The sequence below is a fragment of the Nuphar pumila genome, chromosome 10 (genome assembly GCF_984573655.1).
Source record: "Nuphar pumila chromosome 10, dmNupPumi1.hap1.1, whole genome shotgun sequence".
Lineage (NCBI taxonomy): Eukaryota > Viridiplantae > Streptophyta > Magnoliopsida > Nymphaeales > Nymphaeaceae > Nuphar > Nuphar pumila.
This window is the reverse complement of record NC_143258.1, coordinates 101557927-101571962: the sequence shown is the minus strand read 5'-3', so window position 1 is coordinate 101571962 and position 14036 is coordinate 101557927. Positions and strand designations below refer to the sequence as shown.

At 39.7% G+C, this 14036-nt stretch overlaps 2 protein-coding genes and 1 pseudogene across 2 annotated transcripts; 2 read left to right on the top strand and 1 right to left on the bottom strand.

The window, feature by feature from the left end:
* The first annotated feature begins 757 nt into the window (after positions 1-757).
* On the top strand, positions 758-3195 carry LOC149827637 (protein SINE1 pseudogene; annotated as a pseudogene).
* Positions 3196-4754: 1559 nt separating this feature from the next.
* On the bottom strand, positions 4755-7585 carry PNSB2 (NDH-dependent cyclic electron flow 1). The gene is made up of 3 exons (XM_090019537.1): positions 7172-7585; positions 5569-6027; positions 4755-5071 (listed from the first exon to the last, which is right to left on the bottom strand). The coding sequence occupies exons 1-3, from the start codon at positions 7541-7543 to the stop codon at positions 4877-4879; spliced, it is 1026 nt and encodes a 341-aa protein (XP_089875663.1). The 5' UTR covers positions 7544-7585; the 3' UTR covers positions 4755-4876.
* A 2341-nt stretch (positions 7586-9926) lies between these two features.
* LOC149827635 (large ribosomal subunit protein eL43z-like) lies at positions 9927-13345 on the top strand. Its single transcript, XM_090019536.1, has 5 exons — positions 9927-10025; positions 12049-12088; positions 12485-12573; positions 12710-12792; positions 13061-13345. Exons 1-5 carry the CDS (start codon positions 10023-10025, stop codon positions 13122-13124), a joined length of 279 nt encoding a protein of 92 aa, XP_089875662.1. The 5' UTR covers positions 9927-10022; the 3' UTR covers positions 13125-13345.
* The last annotated feature ends 691 nt before the right edge of the window (positions 13346-14036 follow it).

The following is a 14036-nucleotide window of genomic DNA, read 5'->3' as shown; positions in this document are numbered from 1 at the left end:
AGGATATGTGATCAAAGCTTTAATGGAAGCCATTATGAAAAGCAAAAAAGAAAATATAACTAAAACGAAATTAGAAGTGATCAAAGTTTTAATGGAAGCCATTATGAAAAGTAAAAAAGAAAATATCACTAAAACGAAAATAGAAGTTTGTTACTTGCACATTTTAAAGAGCAACAAGTACGGCAACATAAAGTAATTGCCAACTTTCAAAATTCTCTGAGATTCAAATTCGTCTCGTGGGTTGTGAATAGGGTCAAAGAAAGTTAGGGAAGTTATAAAGTCATGACCCTACAGCATATTTGAAATTTGAATCTCTCTCTCTCTCTCTCTCTCTCTCTCTCTCCTTTTCCCACTTCACTAATCAGTAATCACTACCCTTTATTCATGGGAGTCATCACGCCAGGTTAGTAGTCCCCTCTTCTCTTCTCCTTGCAAAACCGTGGTTCTGAATTTATTTCATCTTCTTCAACCAAATCCCATCATACCCATTTGTTTTTCTGGATATTTTAGCGAGTCTCTCTAAAAGTTCCCTTGAACACAGTCTAAAACCAAAACGCAAAAGCCCAATTTGATCTTTATGAGGAACCATTCAGAAGTTCTGCCTTTTATAGTTTTTCTTCCCTTCTTTTTCCTCTTCTTCTGAAGTTCTTCTGGTTCTGTAATTTTTCATTGAAATGGAACATGTAGAGATGTAAGATAGCCACCGCTGCTCATTTGCTTTTGTTGGTTGCTTTGTAGTTCTGTTTCAGCTTCTTCAATGGGTAGAAGCGTTAGTCCCCTGCTGAAGCAGGAGCTTGCAAACCTCAAAAAGGACTCGAACACCCGCAGATCTGCCATGAAAGCTCTCAGATCCTACGTCCGGGAGCTCGATTCCAAGTCCATCCCTCAATTCCTAGCCCAAGTCTCCGAATCGAAAGAACCCAATTCTTCATCATATGAGCACACCATCTCTCTCTATGAAGTTCTCGCACGCGTTCATGGCAAGAACATCGTCCCCCAGATCCGGAACATCATGTCGACAATCATCTCCACCTTGACTTCCAGTGCTGGCTCTTTCCCACTGCACCAAGCTTGTGCAAGAGTTGTACCTGCCATTGCCAGGTATGGAATAGATCCATTGTCTCCTGACAATGAGAAGTCATCTATCATCGATTCGCTTGCTCGGCCGCTCTCGGAAGTTCTAATGGGACATCCGGAGTGCTTAGCTTCTGGTGCTGCCCTTTGCTTGAAAGCTCTTGTTGAATCCGATAATTGGCGCTTCGCTTCTGATCAGACTGTGAACATGGTGTGCTTGCACTTGTCCGGAGCTCTCGAAGAGAACCTGACACAGACACATTCGCATATGGGTCTCGTTATGTCTCTTGCAAAGTCTAGCTCATTGATCCTCGAGGGATATGCTCGGTCACTGATAAGATCAGCAGTTGAGATATGCAGAGTTGGTGAGACTGATGTATCTGCACAGAAGCGTTTGAATGCAATCCAGATTATCAACTCCATTCTAAAGCATGTAGATTCAAGCAGCATTTGTTCAGAATTGGAACAAATTCTTGTCTTCCTGGAGAAATGTCGCTCCGACAGGTTGATGTTCGTGAGGAGTGCTGCTTCTGAGGCTCTTCTGAATGCAAGAACCATTGCTGCAGAGAAGAAATTGAAATTCAATGGGTTCTCAATGGGGAACGGGAATTTGAGTTCTAAAATAAATGATTATAGCTTGAGTCCATGCAGTGCAATGGGGAACGGGAATTTGAGTTCTAAAATAAATGATATTAGCTTGAGTCCATACAGTGCAGAGTCTACAATCAGCTGCATCCACTCTCCTAGATCCGCTACACCTGAATCTCACGTCATTGCTTCTTTTGCAGCATCACCCATTTCACCTGCCCAGTCATTCTGCAACTTTGGAAGGCCTACAAATCGTAGGCTTTGGATGGATGGGCATAGTGCTGTTGATGTTTCTTTGAAAGATGGCTTTTGTTCTTCAAGCCTGATAGATACCCAGATGGATTCTGTTAGTAATTGCTCAAAAGGAGACCTCAAACACTTGGTTGATGGGGAGGTGACTTACACAGGAGCTGAACTTTCTGAAGAGTTCACTGGATTTGGATCAAATTCTGAAATTTTGGAGGCAGAAAATGGCACCCCAAAGGTAACATGATCTAAATCATTAAATTTATGATTTCAGATGTACTTGGTCCTGAATTTTTCTTTATTAAACTGTTGGTGAAAAAGAAGCTTCAACCCATTTTCACAAATTGGAAATATAGTTCAAGCATCGAGTGATATGATTCAACCTTTGACCTCTACATGGTACCTAGATATTTTGTTTTTCTAGTAAAAAGCTGTTGTAGTGATAATCTTGTTGTCATCTACAGTAAGCTACAAACGAATCATGTCCAAGCAACATGGTTCTGGTGTTAAATATTGCCATATCTTGATGCATAGCATTCAATGTTGCTTAGACAAGATTCGTTTGTAGCTTACTGTAGATGACATCAAGATTTTCACAGGAATTTTATTTTCGTTTTATTCTATAATGTTCAGTCCTTTTTATTTGCAAGAGTTTGATTCTCTGGTGTTAAAGATTTACTTTCTCGAATTGCATAGAATTCAAGGTGCTTGCTTCTTTTCCTCTTATTTTTGTTTCAGAAGTCGCATCTAACAATTCCTATAGATGACATCAAGATTTTCACAAGCCCCCGGAAGCTCATCCGCTCTCTTCAGAGCCATGATGCCGAGACTAATCTTTTGAATAAAGAATATAGCAATCATAGTGACCAGGCCTCTAATGGGGCAGAATTTAGCCCATTAAAAGAATTTAATGGGGATGGCTTTGCTCGTGATTTAAATTGCAAACTTCAAGAATGGAAGTCTTCAGATGCCACAAGCAGGATAAATTGTCAGAATGATGTTAGGGATGTCAAGCTAGGAACCAACAGGATGTTCCAGCCACCTTGCACTCATAAATCAGAGTCTGTATCATCAACTGATGGGGATCCCATGGAGGCTGATTGTGTGTTATCCCGTGAAATGATTGAAGGAAAAAACGCATCTCATGCTGCAATTAAGAAGAGGATGAGCTCCGTGAAGCTTGTTCTTAGTTTATCTCTTGTCATGTTCTTGGTTTTTGCTGCTGTTATGTTCCCCACAAATTGGACAGATGACAAAGATGTGCACAACAATTTTGTTCCAACATGATGTGCATGTGACCTATTGTGGCCATGACTGCATGATGAATTGCAGTCGTATTTTGCACCCATTCAATTTTATTCAAGTGCAACAATCACATTTGAAAATGGATATGAAAACATTGTTGTGCAGAAAAGATAATCTTTCTTTCTCTCTCTGTTTTCTTATGTTTCTTTTGGTTACAGTCTGATTTTGTTATATCTTGATGCTTATGAGCCTGGATCATGTTGAATTTGACTGCCTCTCTGAACATCTTGAGGACCAAAGCCACCGGACTCAAAGCAGCTAACAGGTACACATTCATATCTCTCATGCCATTTGTGTTCTGCACTGTGGCTAAATACATGGAACTCATCAAATCTAGTCCACCACAACATCCACTGAATTCCTTCTCCCTTGTTGCATGCTTGCTTGTACTTTTAAATGTGATTCCAAATCATGTTATTTGAATCACAGGGTTGATCCTGTGATTTTGAATCTCATGAGATGCAAATGATCCCTGATGTGATACATTTACTTACTGCACCATTTTCTCATGTTTGCTTGCATGTGAGAAAATGAGGTTTTTTAATTGTTTTCTGACATTTGGGAGCGTGATTCTCAGTTGAGGCCAAGCGAATATTACCTAAGTTTCAGAAGGGATAGGGAAAAAGGAGAAAGCAAATAAAACTCTTTTTTTTAAACAGAACGAGAAAATAATAACAATCTCTTCATAGATGTTGAACCAAACAACATTATAGGTATTTCCATGTTTATGAAAAAGGAAAATTCACTTAAAAAACTTTTAAACACAAAATGTGAGACAAAGGAATGATCATACTTTTGCAGTTTTGCATAGCAGAGGTCGTATTAAAATGCCATGGGGGCTATTGCTCAGTGAACAGCAAACTGCTCCGGCTGTCAAGGGTGCAATGTGGGTTTTGAGTCTTGAGTGTGGCCACTTCTTGCAATAAGCAGAATGCCTGCCAATCCCCAGCACCCCAGAATATGGATCCTAATCTAAAACAGTGTGATCTCATGTTGCTAATGAACATGGAAATCTCTCTAGAATGATCTCTTTCTCAATGCTTGTGGATTTCCTTGAAGCACATGCACAAATTTTGCTCATGCATTCTGTCATATGCACATGATCGACTTCTTCTAGACACCATCTGATTTCTTTTCTGGTTCATCATCACCATGGCCCTTTCAGGAAGTTACAACCTGAAAAGAATTTCATGGATTTTCAGAGCCACTACAGTTTCTTTCTTTTGAAGGATAGTATATTCATTTTGCAGAAACTCTATGCAATGATAGTTTAGATAAACTAGAATTAATCCAATTGAAACTAATATAACAGCAGGAGCATGGAATGCACATATACCAATGAAATCCAGTCCAACATATATGAGCAAAATATTTTTATCTGACAAATGCCCTTATACATGACATTACTCATGCATACATATGATTCATAATTATTTGCTTGGTCCTCTGGGGCCTGCGAGTGACTACATGGTATTGAAACAAAGACCCCTTTAGCAGGGCTTGAACTCCACACGATTCAATTTCTAACATAAAGGAACTAGCCCACATAATCTCAATTTTATGACAAAAAAATTGTCTTAACTATGAGAAAAAAAAGTGCAACTTAGTAACAAATATACATTTCCAATGTGGAGGGAATTCCATTTGCTTTTACAGATTTTTGTTACAAATTGTCGTGCTCTAGAACTTGAGCACCTCTCCACTCTTCACCAGGCTTTAGTACCACAGGAACCAACATAGAAGCAGGGCCAGTGCAAATAAAGTAATCCTTTCCATATCTTTCTGAAAAGGAACCAGGGCTACTCAAATAAATGTCATCATATCCCATTCTTATAATTCTAAAACCAAGTCCATTCCCCTGCACATCACAACCAAAATCCATATTGAATGCCTTCATAAAAAATGTGCTTTTCAAATTGAGAAAGTAGAGCAAAACCCCAATATCCACATTTTCAATGTGTGCATGGGTGCATACACACGTGTGGGTAAGTCTTGCCTCTAGATTTTGGTCTATAGGTACAAAACAGATAAGTAGAATAGGCAAACATTTTAGGCATACCATTCACTAAAAGATAGGAACGTTGGGCATCCTTAACCATGTAAGAGAATTCCATCCAATTTTAAATCTAGACTACAGAAAGCACAGTCAAAATGCACATTGTGGAAAAAGGAAAAAAATAATATTTAAATGTTTTAATTTCAGGAATATTTCACTTCTTGTTTAGTAGAAGGGGATAAAAACTCATGAAATTTCCAAAAAAATCACAAGCAGCTGATAATTGTGAGCATAGCACCAGGGGAGATGGATAAAATATGAAATTTGAATTTTAAAAGTTCCCTCTAAAATGGTATTACCTGATCTATAGTTTCGTATTTAGATGGAGGGGTGTTGTAAATTCTCTTCAATCTTTCAACAGGAGGTGCTGAGTATACTCTACTGAATCTGTCTCTCATCATAACAAACTTATTATCTTCAACTTTCCATGTATCTTGGCTATTGCCATTGCCATTTGAGTCAAAGAATGAGAATGGACTCCAACTGGGGGAGTCTGGTTTCATTGCTTCAGCCGGTGACAAAATACTAAATCTTGACGACAGTGGCGGGTGTGTGCAATATGAGCATCCTACAAGCCCTGTAATTGCAGAGCCTTTTCGACTCTTGAATTTGAGATGGCTAAGAATACCACTGGTTAACTCAGCAGCTCTAGACCCTTTGTTCTTTACAATGACAGCAGTTGCCATGCTCGCAGCAAAGAGGGAGACGATATAAGTTATGTCAAGTGCTCCAGCTCCATTAGTACATGTGAGTTCAACCTAAACAAATACACATAACATCAGTGGTAGAATTTTTGTTTAATGATCAAGCAAATATAAGAATAAACACATTCATATTCCACAGCTTAATTTGATTAAAAAAAAGCAGGATTTCACTGAGTTATAACCAGAGTGAACAGTTCACTTAAGATTATATTAATTAACTAAAGTTTGCATCATATATTGTCTCAGATTGATCTGGAAATTCATGCATGGATCGTATAACATTGGTGTGAGATGAAAACCATTACGTTTTCTCCTCCAAACGAGAAAGGAAAGAAGAAACCCAACTGCAACTCATAACTTATGTTAGTTCTGGGCATAGTCGCAAAACTCGTTATCGGGAAAATATTTTTTTTCGACAGAGAAAGCTGGAGTTAGGCAGACCCCTAGCAGTTATACAAGGTGACGTGCACTAACTGCTCCTGCCAGCCTGGCGGAGCCCCCGTTAGTATTATCGGGAAAATATTGGTGAGGACAAATCTCAGATATTTCGACAAACGTACTCTTTTCTAAAAAAAAATATCGGCGAATAAAATAAATTTGCAGCGTTATATTGTGATAGAAAACATGACAGTTCCAAAACAGGCGATATTTTGAAAATATTGCATTTTCCAGTATAATATCATCCTTTGAAAAAACCGTGATATTTTCAAAATATTGGTGATATTTGTGACTGCGTTTTGGGGCAGAAAATTCTATTTGGTGGTGCCATTAAATGCACATCAGCAAACACAAAGGCTCTAGCTTACAAAATGAATTGCCTAACTAGTTCTGCACTGCTTTTATTTCCTTTTCTCTTCTTTTCACTTGCATAAATTATAGTACATCCACATATATATCTTTCTTTCAAAAAAAGAATTATAGTACATCCACAGATTCAGAAAACTTTGAACACGATCCCTTAGTACATCCACAGATTCAGAAAACTTTGAACACGAGCCCTTTTTGTTACTTAAAAACAATGCGTAAACATAAACAACAAGAAACCAAGAAAAAAGAAAGAGGTGCCCACATCGTGAATTCACCACAGAAATCAAAACAAACAGATTTAAACAATCTGTAACCACAAACAAAAGAGAAAAACAAGAGAAACAAAAGGGACCCACATCGTGAATTCACCACCAATAACAGAAAACCGTACCTGAACAGCATCAATGGAGTCTGAATCAACATGCTTGACGTCCCACCGCGACGCAGACCACACCGAGCCGTCCCGACTCGACCGAGAAAGATCGTTAAGAATCAGGCCGATTCCGCCCTTTGGGTCGGTGGATCTACCATCTACCGTGTGAACAAGCTCTTCGAAGCCATCATCTTTCCAGTAGACCTTGGGCTTGTAGGAGGTGACGAGGCCGTCGGTGAGCCTGAGCTGCAGGGAGCTGCCGTTCCTGACTGCCAGCTCTACGGTCGGAATCCCGTTTGGTTGGGTGAAATTTACGCCTTTCCGGCCGAACTTCTGGTCGAGGAGCTGGGGAGGGGATGAGGAGAGGAGGGGTGAGCTCGAAGCAGCCATGGTTGTCCACCACACACACTGGGACTGCTGCTATCTATCCTCTTTGCTAGGACCGTTTTTCTTGTCTCTTTACAGTTAGTGCTGTCAACGGTTCGGGACAGGGTCGACCCGGACCCGCCTATATAATTAATGCTCTGGTTCGGGTTTTGCCTGGTCATGAAAATGAAATCCCAAACCCAGACCCGGATAATTTTAAAACTTTTTTTTATTAAAAATACATATAAAATACTCGGGTAGAGTACCCAGCAAAAAATGGATCTGGTTTTGGGCTCATACCCAGAAATTCAGGTTTGGTTTGGGTACCTAATACAAATCCGACCCATTGACAGCCCTAGTTACAATATGTGAAATCAGTGTCAGTGGATGCTTTGTTGTTCTTGTGTGGGCCTGCTGCCATCTATCCTCTACGGATAGGGTTTGTTTCAGATGCCCGATCCAACCTGAACCCGGATAGTTATGAGAACACAATTTTAGACCCGAGAGGTTGACTTGAACCCGACCTGAGTAAGATGTGGGTGAGGTTTGGGCTATGAATGTTTTTTTGCTAAAATATGCTTTTTATAAAACAAGAATTTAAATAGCCTCTAAATTAGGTGGATTGGGGCTCACTAGAGTTTTGCTTATGCGGTAGGGGTGATTTGTGAAAGTCTCCACGTTGATGAGAAGTTACAAGTTTCGAAACCTTCAAGGAGCATTATTTAAAGGCAAGGTCGCCCAGTAGGCTCGAGGCATCTCACTTAAGCCAATGAACCTAATAAGCGCTGTGAGCCGGACATTTACCAACGGACCGGTCTCTAACAAATATCACGAGATTTATAAAAAAATCTTGCCGATATATCATGAGAAATTGCCTGAAGGTTTAAGACGGCAATTTCTCATGAGATTTTCAAACCGTTACGAATATCATGATATTTATATTTTTAAAAGATATTTATTGTGAAAACCTTCAAGATTTTTATTTCTAATTGTGTTTTATTTATATTTATTTATAAAAAAATCTTGCCGATATATCATGAGAAATTGCCTGAAGGTTTAAGACGGCAATTTCTCATGAGATTTTCAAACCGTTACGAATATCATGATATTTATATTTTTAAAAGATATTTATTGTGAAAACCTTCAAGATTTTTATTTCTAATTGTGTTTTATTTATATTTATTTATAAAATTCATTTTTTATATTTTTATATTTATTTTTTATTCTCAAGGTTTTGCCGAAAAAACATGAGATTTATGAAAATTTTCAAAATCTCTCAAGTTTTTGGTCGGACGAGATTTTACCGTTTTAACTTTTGTCACTATGATTACGGCAGGTTTATTGCACCTTATTGACCGGCAAGTCCGATACTTGACCAGCTGACATCTTCAGTTGAGGGTGTCAATGGGTCGGGTTTGGCCTGGATCCAACCAGTACCAAACTTTTTTTGAGGGGATAGGCAAGACCGTCACGTGCCCTAACTGCTCCTGCCATACAAGTGAAGGCCCCGTACGGTATAACCTTATAGGGGTCAGGTTTTGGTAATAAAAAAGAGGTCCGATTAGAATTTGGATCAGACCTAAAGGGTCCGATTATGAACTTTACTAAAAATAAACTTCTATGCCTCGCCTAATTTGGACGGGGGACGAAGGGCATGAAACAAGGATGGAGGTGGGGATGAAGGTTAAAATCTATCCCAGTGCGGGAATGGAGGCGGAGATGGACTTAAGCTTTTCCCTGCCCCGCTCCGTCTCCGTCCCAATCCCCACCTAGCCCCACCCCAACCCGCCCCGCCCCGTCCCATCCCATCCCATCCTATCCTCAATCCTTTAAAGGATGATGGCCCCGCCTCACCCCCGTTTGGACCGGGGATGGAGAACATGAAATGGGGATGGAGGCGGGGGGTGGAGGTTAAAAACCATCCCCGCCGGGGATGGAGTCGGGGATGAAGGTTCAGATTTTGAAACGGGGTGGGGTAGAGATCTTGTCCCCCGCCCCCGCCCCGGTCCACTGCCATCCCTATTCATGGCCCGGCAAAACCTAAACCGGAACCTGAACCTGAACCTGAACCCTGCAAATTTTTATTTGGCCAGATTTAAATATACCCTAGTGGGTCGGGTACCTGAGCCGTTGACACTAACTCAGATATCAGGTACGAATCCGGTGACCTGACCCAACAACAATAGCTCAAACACTGCCCCAAACCCGAACTAGTGACATCCCCTACTTATGTGAAGACAAAAAGGGTCTGAGTCCGACCCGTTGGTTGCCCCCCCACAATTCACTCACCCTTCACCGAACCCAACTGGATCCGACCCGTTGATAGCCAGCTCTGCAACTCCTTCCCTCCGCGCTCTCCATGTTTAGATCTAAACCGTCCATTTTACGAGATTAGGGTTTCCAACGCACTATAAGTAGGAGAGCAAGAGGGCTTTGAGCTCTCTAGCTCTGGCCATCGCGATCGCAGAAGACAGAAAAGAGCCCTTCCGAATTCCGACCGAAAATGGTGCGTCCCTCTCTTCCCTTCTTAGTGGAAAAAACCCTAGTCGGGGAATTAAGGGTTTATCTTGGATATTCCTAGTTCTCCTCCTATTTTTTCTCGGTTTTTGATGTCTTTTTGTTCGTCTTTTTCATTTCTCTTTCGTTTTTTCTATGCGAGATGAACTAGATTTGATGAATTTTATCGGCTGATCCGCAGAGATATGTTACCTTGATGCAATGAAAAATCTAGATTTGTCTCGAACTTAGGGCTTGAGAAATTTCTTTTACCTCATATCCCTTTTCTAATGTTATACGTTTGTACCCTTTTGTTGTTTTTATATGTTTATTACTTCTAGGATGGTTTAGGGTTGTGATTTCTCCGGTTGTTTAGAAAACGACTGCATCTATGGATTGATTGTTTAATCCCTTCTAGGAAGGAACATATATTTGCTGTTTTTTTGTGAAGAATGAAGTTATTTTTGAGCGTTTTGATAAAACGGTTTCTACTGAACAAAGAGAGCCATAGTGAATAAATTATGTTTAGAAACACTTCAAGCATGCAGTAATATATATTTAGAGCAAATGCCCGGATGGAAAGTATGGGTGTGACTTTTTTCCTGTTTTTGGGCCAAAGATTTGTTTAGTAGAGTCTTGGAAGTTTCTCTTTGGTTGATGCAGCTTCTAAAGGGATTCTTGGCAACGATTTCTAAATCCAAACACTATCATCTCCAGTATATGGCTAGGCCGAGTCTGGCCCCTCTGCAAGGACTGTAGGTCTTTTGTTCAAGCGTCTATGGCTTTATAGAAGTTCCTACTGTTGTAATGGTTAGTGGCTTATAATTAGATGGCTTAGTGATGCTAATTTTCTTGGAACATGATGGGTTTATTGTTTAAATCTTGGCAATTTCCATTGAAAACGATTTAGTGTTAAGATAAATTGCAATTTGATGCTAATGTTTTTTGGAGTAAATTAGGAATTAGTCCGGTTATCACCTTCAAACCTTGGGAAAGTAGAATTAGTCGCGGAATTGATTCATTTGTTTGGTTTTCTTTGTTGTAGCATGCTATTATCTGCTATGTTATGACAGTATTCTTACTTTGCTTCATGCTTGTTGTGCTATTTTTTATGTATTACAACTGACTAATACAATGAGTTATTTGACAGCGGGGATGGATGTAGATTGAATAGCAGAAGACTCGGCTCTTCCATTACTCTTATGTTTTGATAGGAAATTCTATTGCACGGGGTAGTGAAAAGTGACCGGGTCCTGTTTGATTGTTTTGATTAGCTGTTCCCTTCACCCAAGGTTCATTCCACAGAAATATTAGGAATGACAAAACTTATCTTGGTTCTGTGAAGTATTAGGGGTGCAAAAAATACCTATGTTTGTGCACAGTTCTGTGAAGTCATGCTTGTGGCATTGGACCTTCAGGGCATCACTAATATGGCGGTGATGTCTTTTTATGATGAAATGAGGTTTCTTCTCTGGACATGTAATATAGTTGGGGTATGTTGGTCATTAATAGGGAATTTTCCTATCCCAATTTGGCTATACTATACAAAGGTTACAGTCTGAGCGGTTGAATTATGTTTTGGTGTCCTGTAGAGTTTTTTTCTGTAGAATAGCTGAAGGCTCTTGGATGGAATGACTCCACAACTTAACTTATTTCAAGTGACCTAGGTTGTCTTGAATCTTTATTGAAGGATTGTACTTGTTCCTTTTTTTATTGTTTGCTATTACCATTTTTGTTTTGTTTGTATTCATAATATCCAGTTAACAAAGATTGCTTGTTTTCATTGCTATATAGACCCAAATTACTTTTAAACTATTTCTTGCATATCTAAACTTGATTAACTTAACTCTCTCAATGTCACATAGACACCATGCCCAACTGACCAAGTCAAGCTCAACCAATCTAAGATTGACTGCTGGGTTTGCTGACCATGAATGTTGCTCTTTGCTGTTGGAATTGCAAGCCATTTTGTTGATCCAAATATTTTTACCTGAGCTTGTTCAGTTACTTTATTTATAATCACTATTTTGCAGACAAAGCGTACTAAGAAGGCTGGGATCGTTGGCAAATATGGTAAGATGCAAAGTTCTAAGTCTTATTTTTCTTGTGCATGCTTGATTTGATATTAGTTGGTTTGATTATTTCCCTCTTTCTCCTTTCATCTCACATTTTTGGCAAATATGGTAAGATGCAAAGTTCTAAGTCTTATCTTTCTTGTGCATGCTTGATTTGATATTAGTTGGTTTGATCATTTCCCTCTTTCTCCTCTCATCTTCCCCCTTCTGAAATCTTATACCTTCACCCAATGCTAGTCCTTCACAGTTTGTTCAGTCGTCTTTCTTGCGTGTGGGCATTATTTTATGTAGAACGCTATGCCCTACTTAGTCTCTTAGTTTTTTGGTTGGTTTAGTTTTAACTTGTAATTTGAAAATCACTTTATCTGAATTTTTTTCTTGGTGCCCATTTCAGGCACAAGATATGGTGCCAGTCTGCGTAAGCAGATCAAGAAAATGGAAGTGAGTCAGCATGCCAAATACTTGTGTGAATTCTGTGGAAAGGTGAGAACTACGATGGAACTTTTTGTTAATTCATTTTGCTACTATACAGCTTCTCTTTAGTATCGTTTGCTTTTTCACCGTGGAAGAAATCTTGTCACGTTCTGATCTGTGGAACAATTGGTGTGGAATTATGCAGTACGCAGTGAAGAGGAAAGCAGTGGGAATTTGGGGGTGCAAAGACTGTGGCAAGGTGAAGGCTGGCGGTGCCTACACTTTGAAGTAAGTTAATTTTCTATTATTTGTAAATGATCAAACTGTGATTCTATAGACTCATTGTTATATCTTTAGTTTCTTCTGTTTACATTAATGCGAGTAAGAATGGGATGATGGCTTTGCTGCATGTTACATGTCATATATATCATACTAGTTAGTACCTTTTCTTTTCGTGTCTTGCTTTCCTGTAATTGATTATGGTTACTTTAGCATTTTCTGGTTCTTGTTCGCTTGAGTTTTCTTGCTGATGTATTTTAATTGTTATTGTTTGAAGCACTGCGAGTGCTGTGACAGTGAGGAGTGCCATTCGTCGGTTGCGAGAGCAGATAGAGGTGTAGGCTTGGAGCAGTTATGTGCTTGATTGTGCGCACTGTAATCCAGATATTTTGCTGCCCGTGACAGACTGTTTACGAATTCAGCTAGTTTTTTTCTCTCATTTTTGTCTGCGAGATTTTCCAAGACACGGTTTGGCAAACCCCTTGAATTTTGCTGACTGTTTCACCCATTTGTTGAATTTTGTTATAGTTGAAAACATGAAATTCAATGCCTTCTTTGTTTCCCTGCTTTTCTTTTTCCTTCTTTTTGGTCATGGTGCGGGTCTTAGGTTCTTCTGCCTCGTCGATGCATACTGGCTGTATTGGTCATGGGTTTTACCCCGTGTGATCCTGGTTCATTTTGGGTATGGCCCTAAACCATCTTGTTTAATTGATGGGAATATGCTTTGGACAAGGTAAGTTGGGAGGGATTTGGGTTAATAGGGGAGCGTTTCATGTTGAATAAATCTGGGGAGAGACCACCGAGGTGGTATCCCATGTGGTAAAAGCGGGGTCCTGGATCGAATCCCTCTGCCACATGGGGCGGCTGTTGTTCTGGTAGGGGTCCGCCTAACCCATGCTTGCCTTTAAAAAAAAACTTGGGATTGATATATCACTCGTTTGCCCCATGCACCTTGCCTGTTCGTCTTATTTATCAGATTAAGTTAGTTCGTCCAAGACCGGTTAAATCAATTTGCATCATAGTTTGATTCAAATGTCTGACGGGTTATTTTGGTCTAGCCGCTTATCTGCAAGACAAGGATTGTTTGGTATTCCATTCCTCACAATGTGTTAACGTCGTCTTAGTTTATGTAATATATATTCGGACAAATTATCATGTTTACCTGGATTGGGAGGTGCGCAGTCTGCTTGGTGCTGTAGGGGTCCTTCTTTCACGATGCTTCCTGTTTCCTTTTTTGAATTTATAACCTGGAG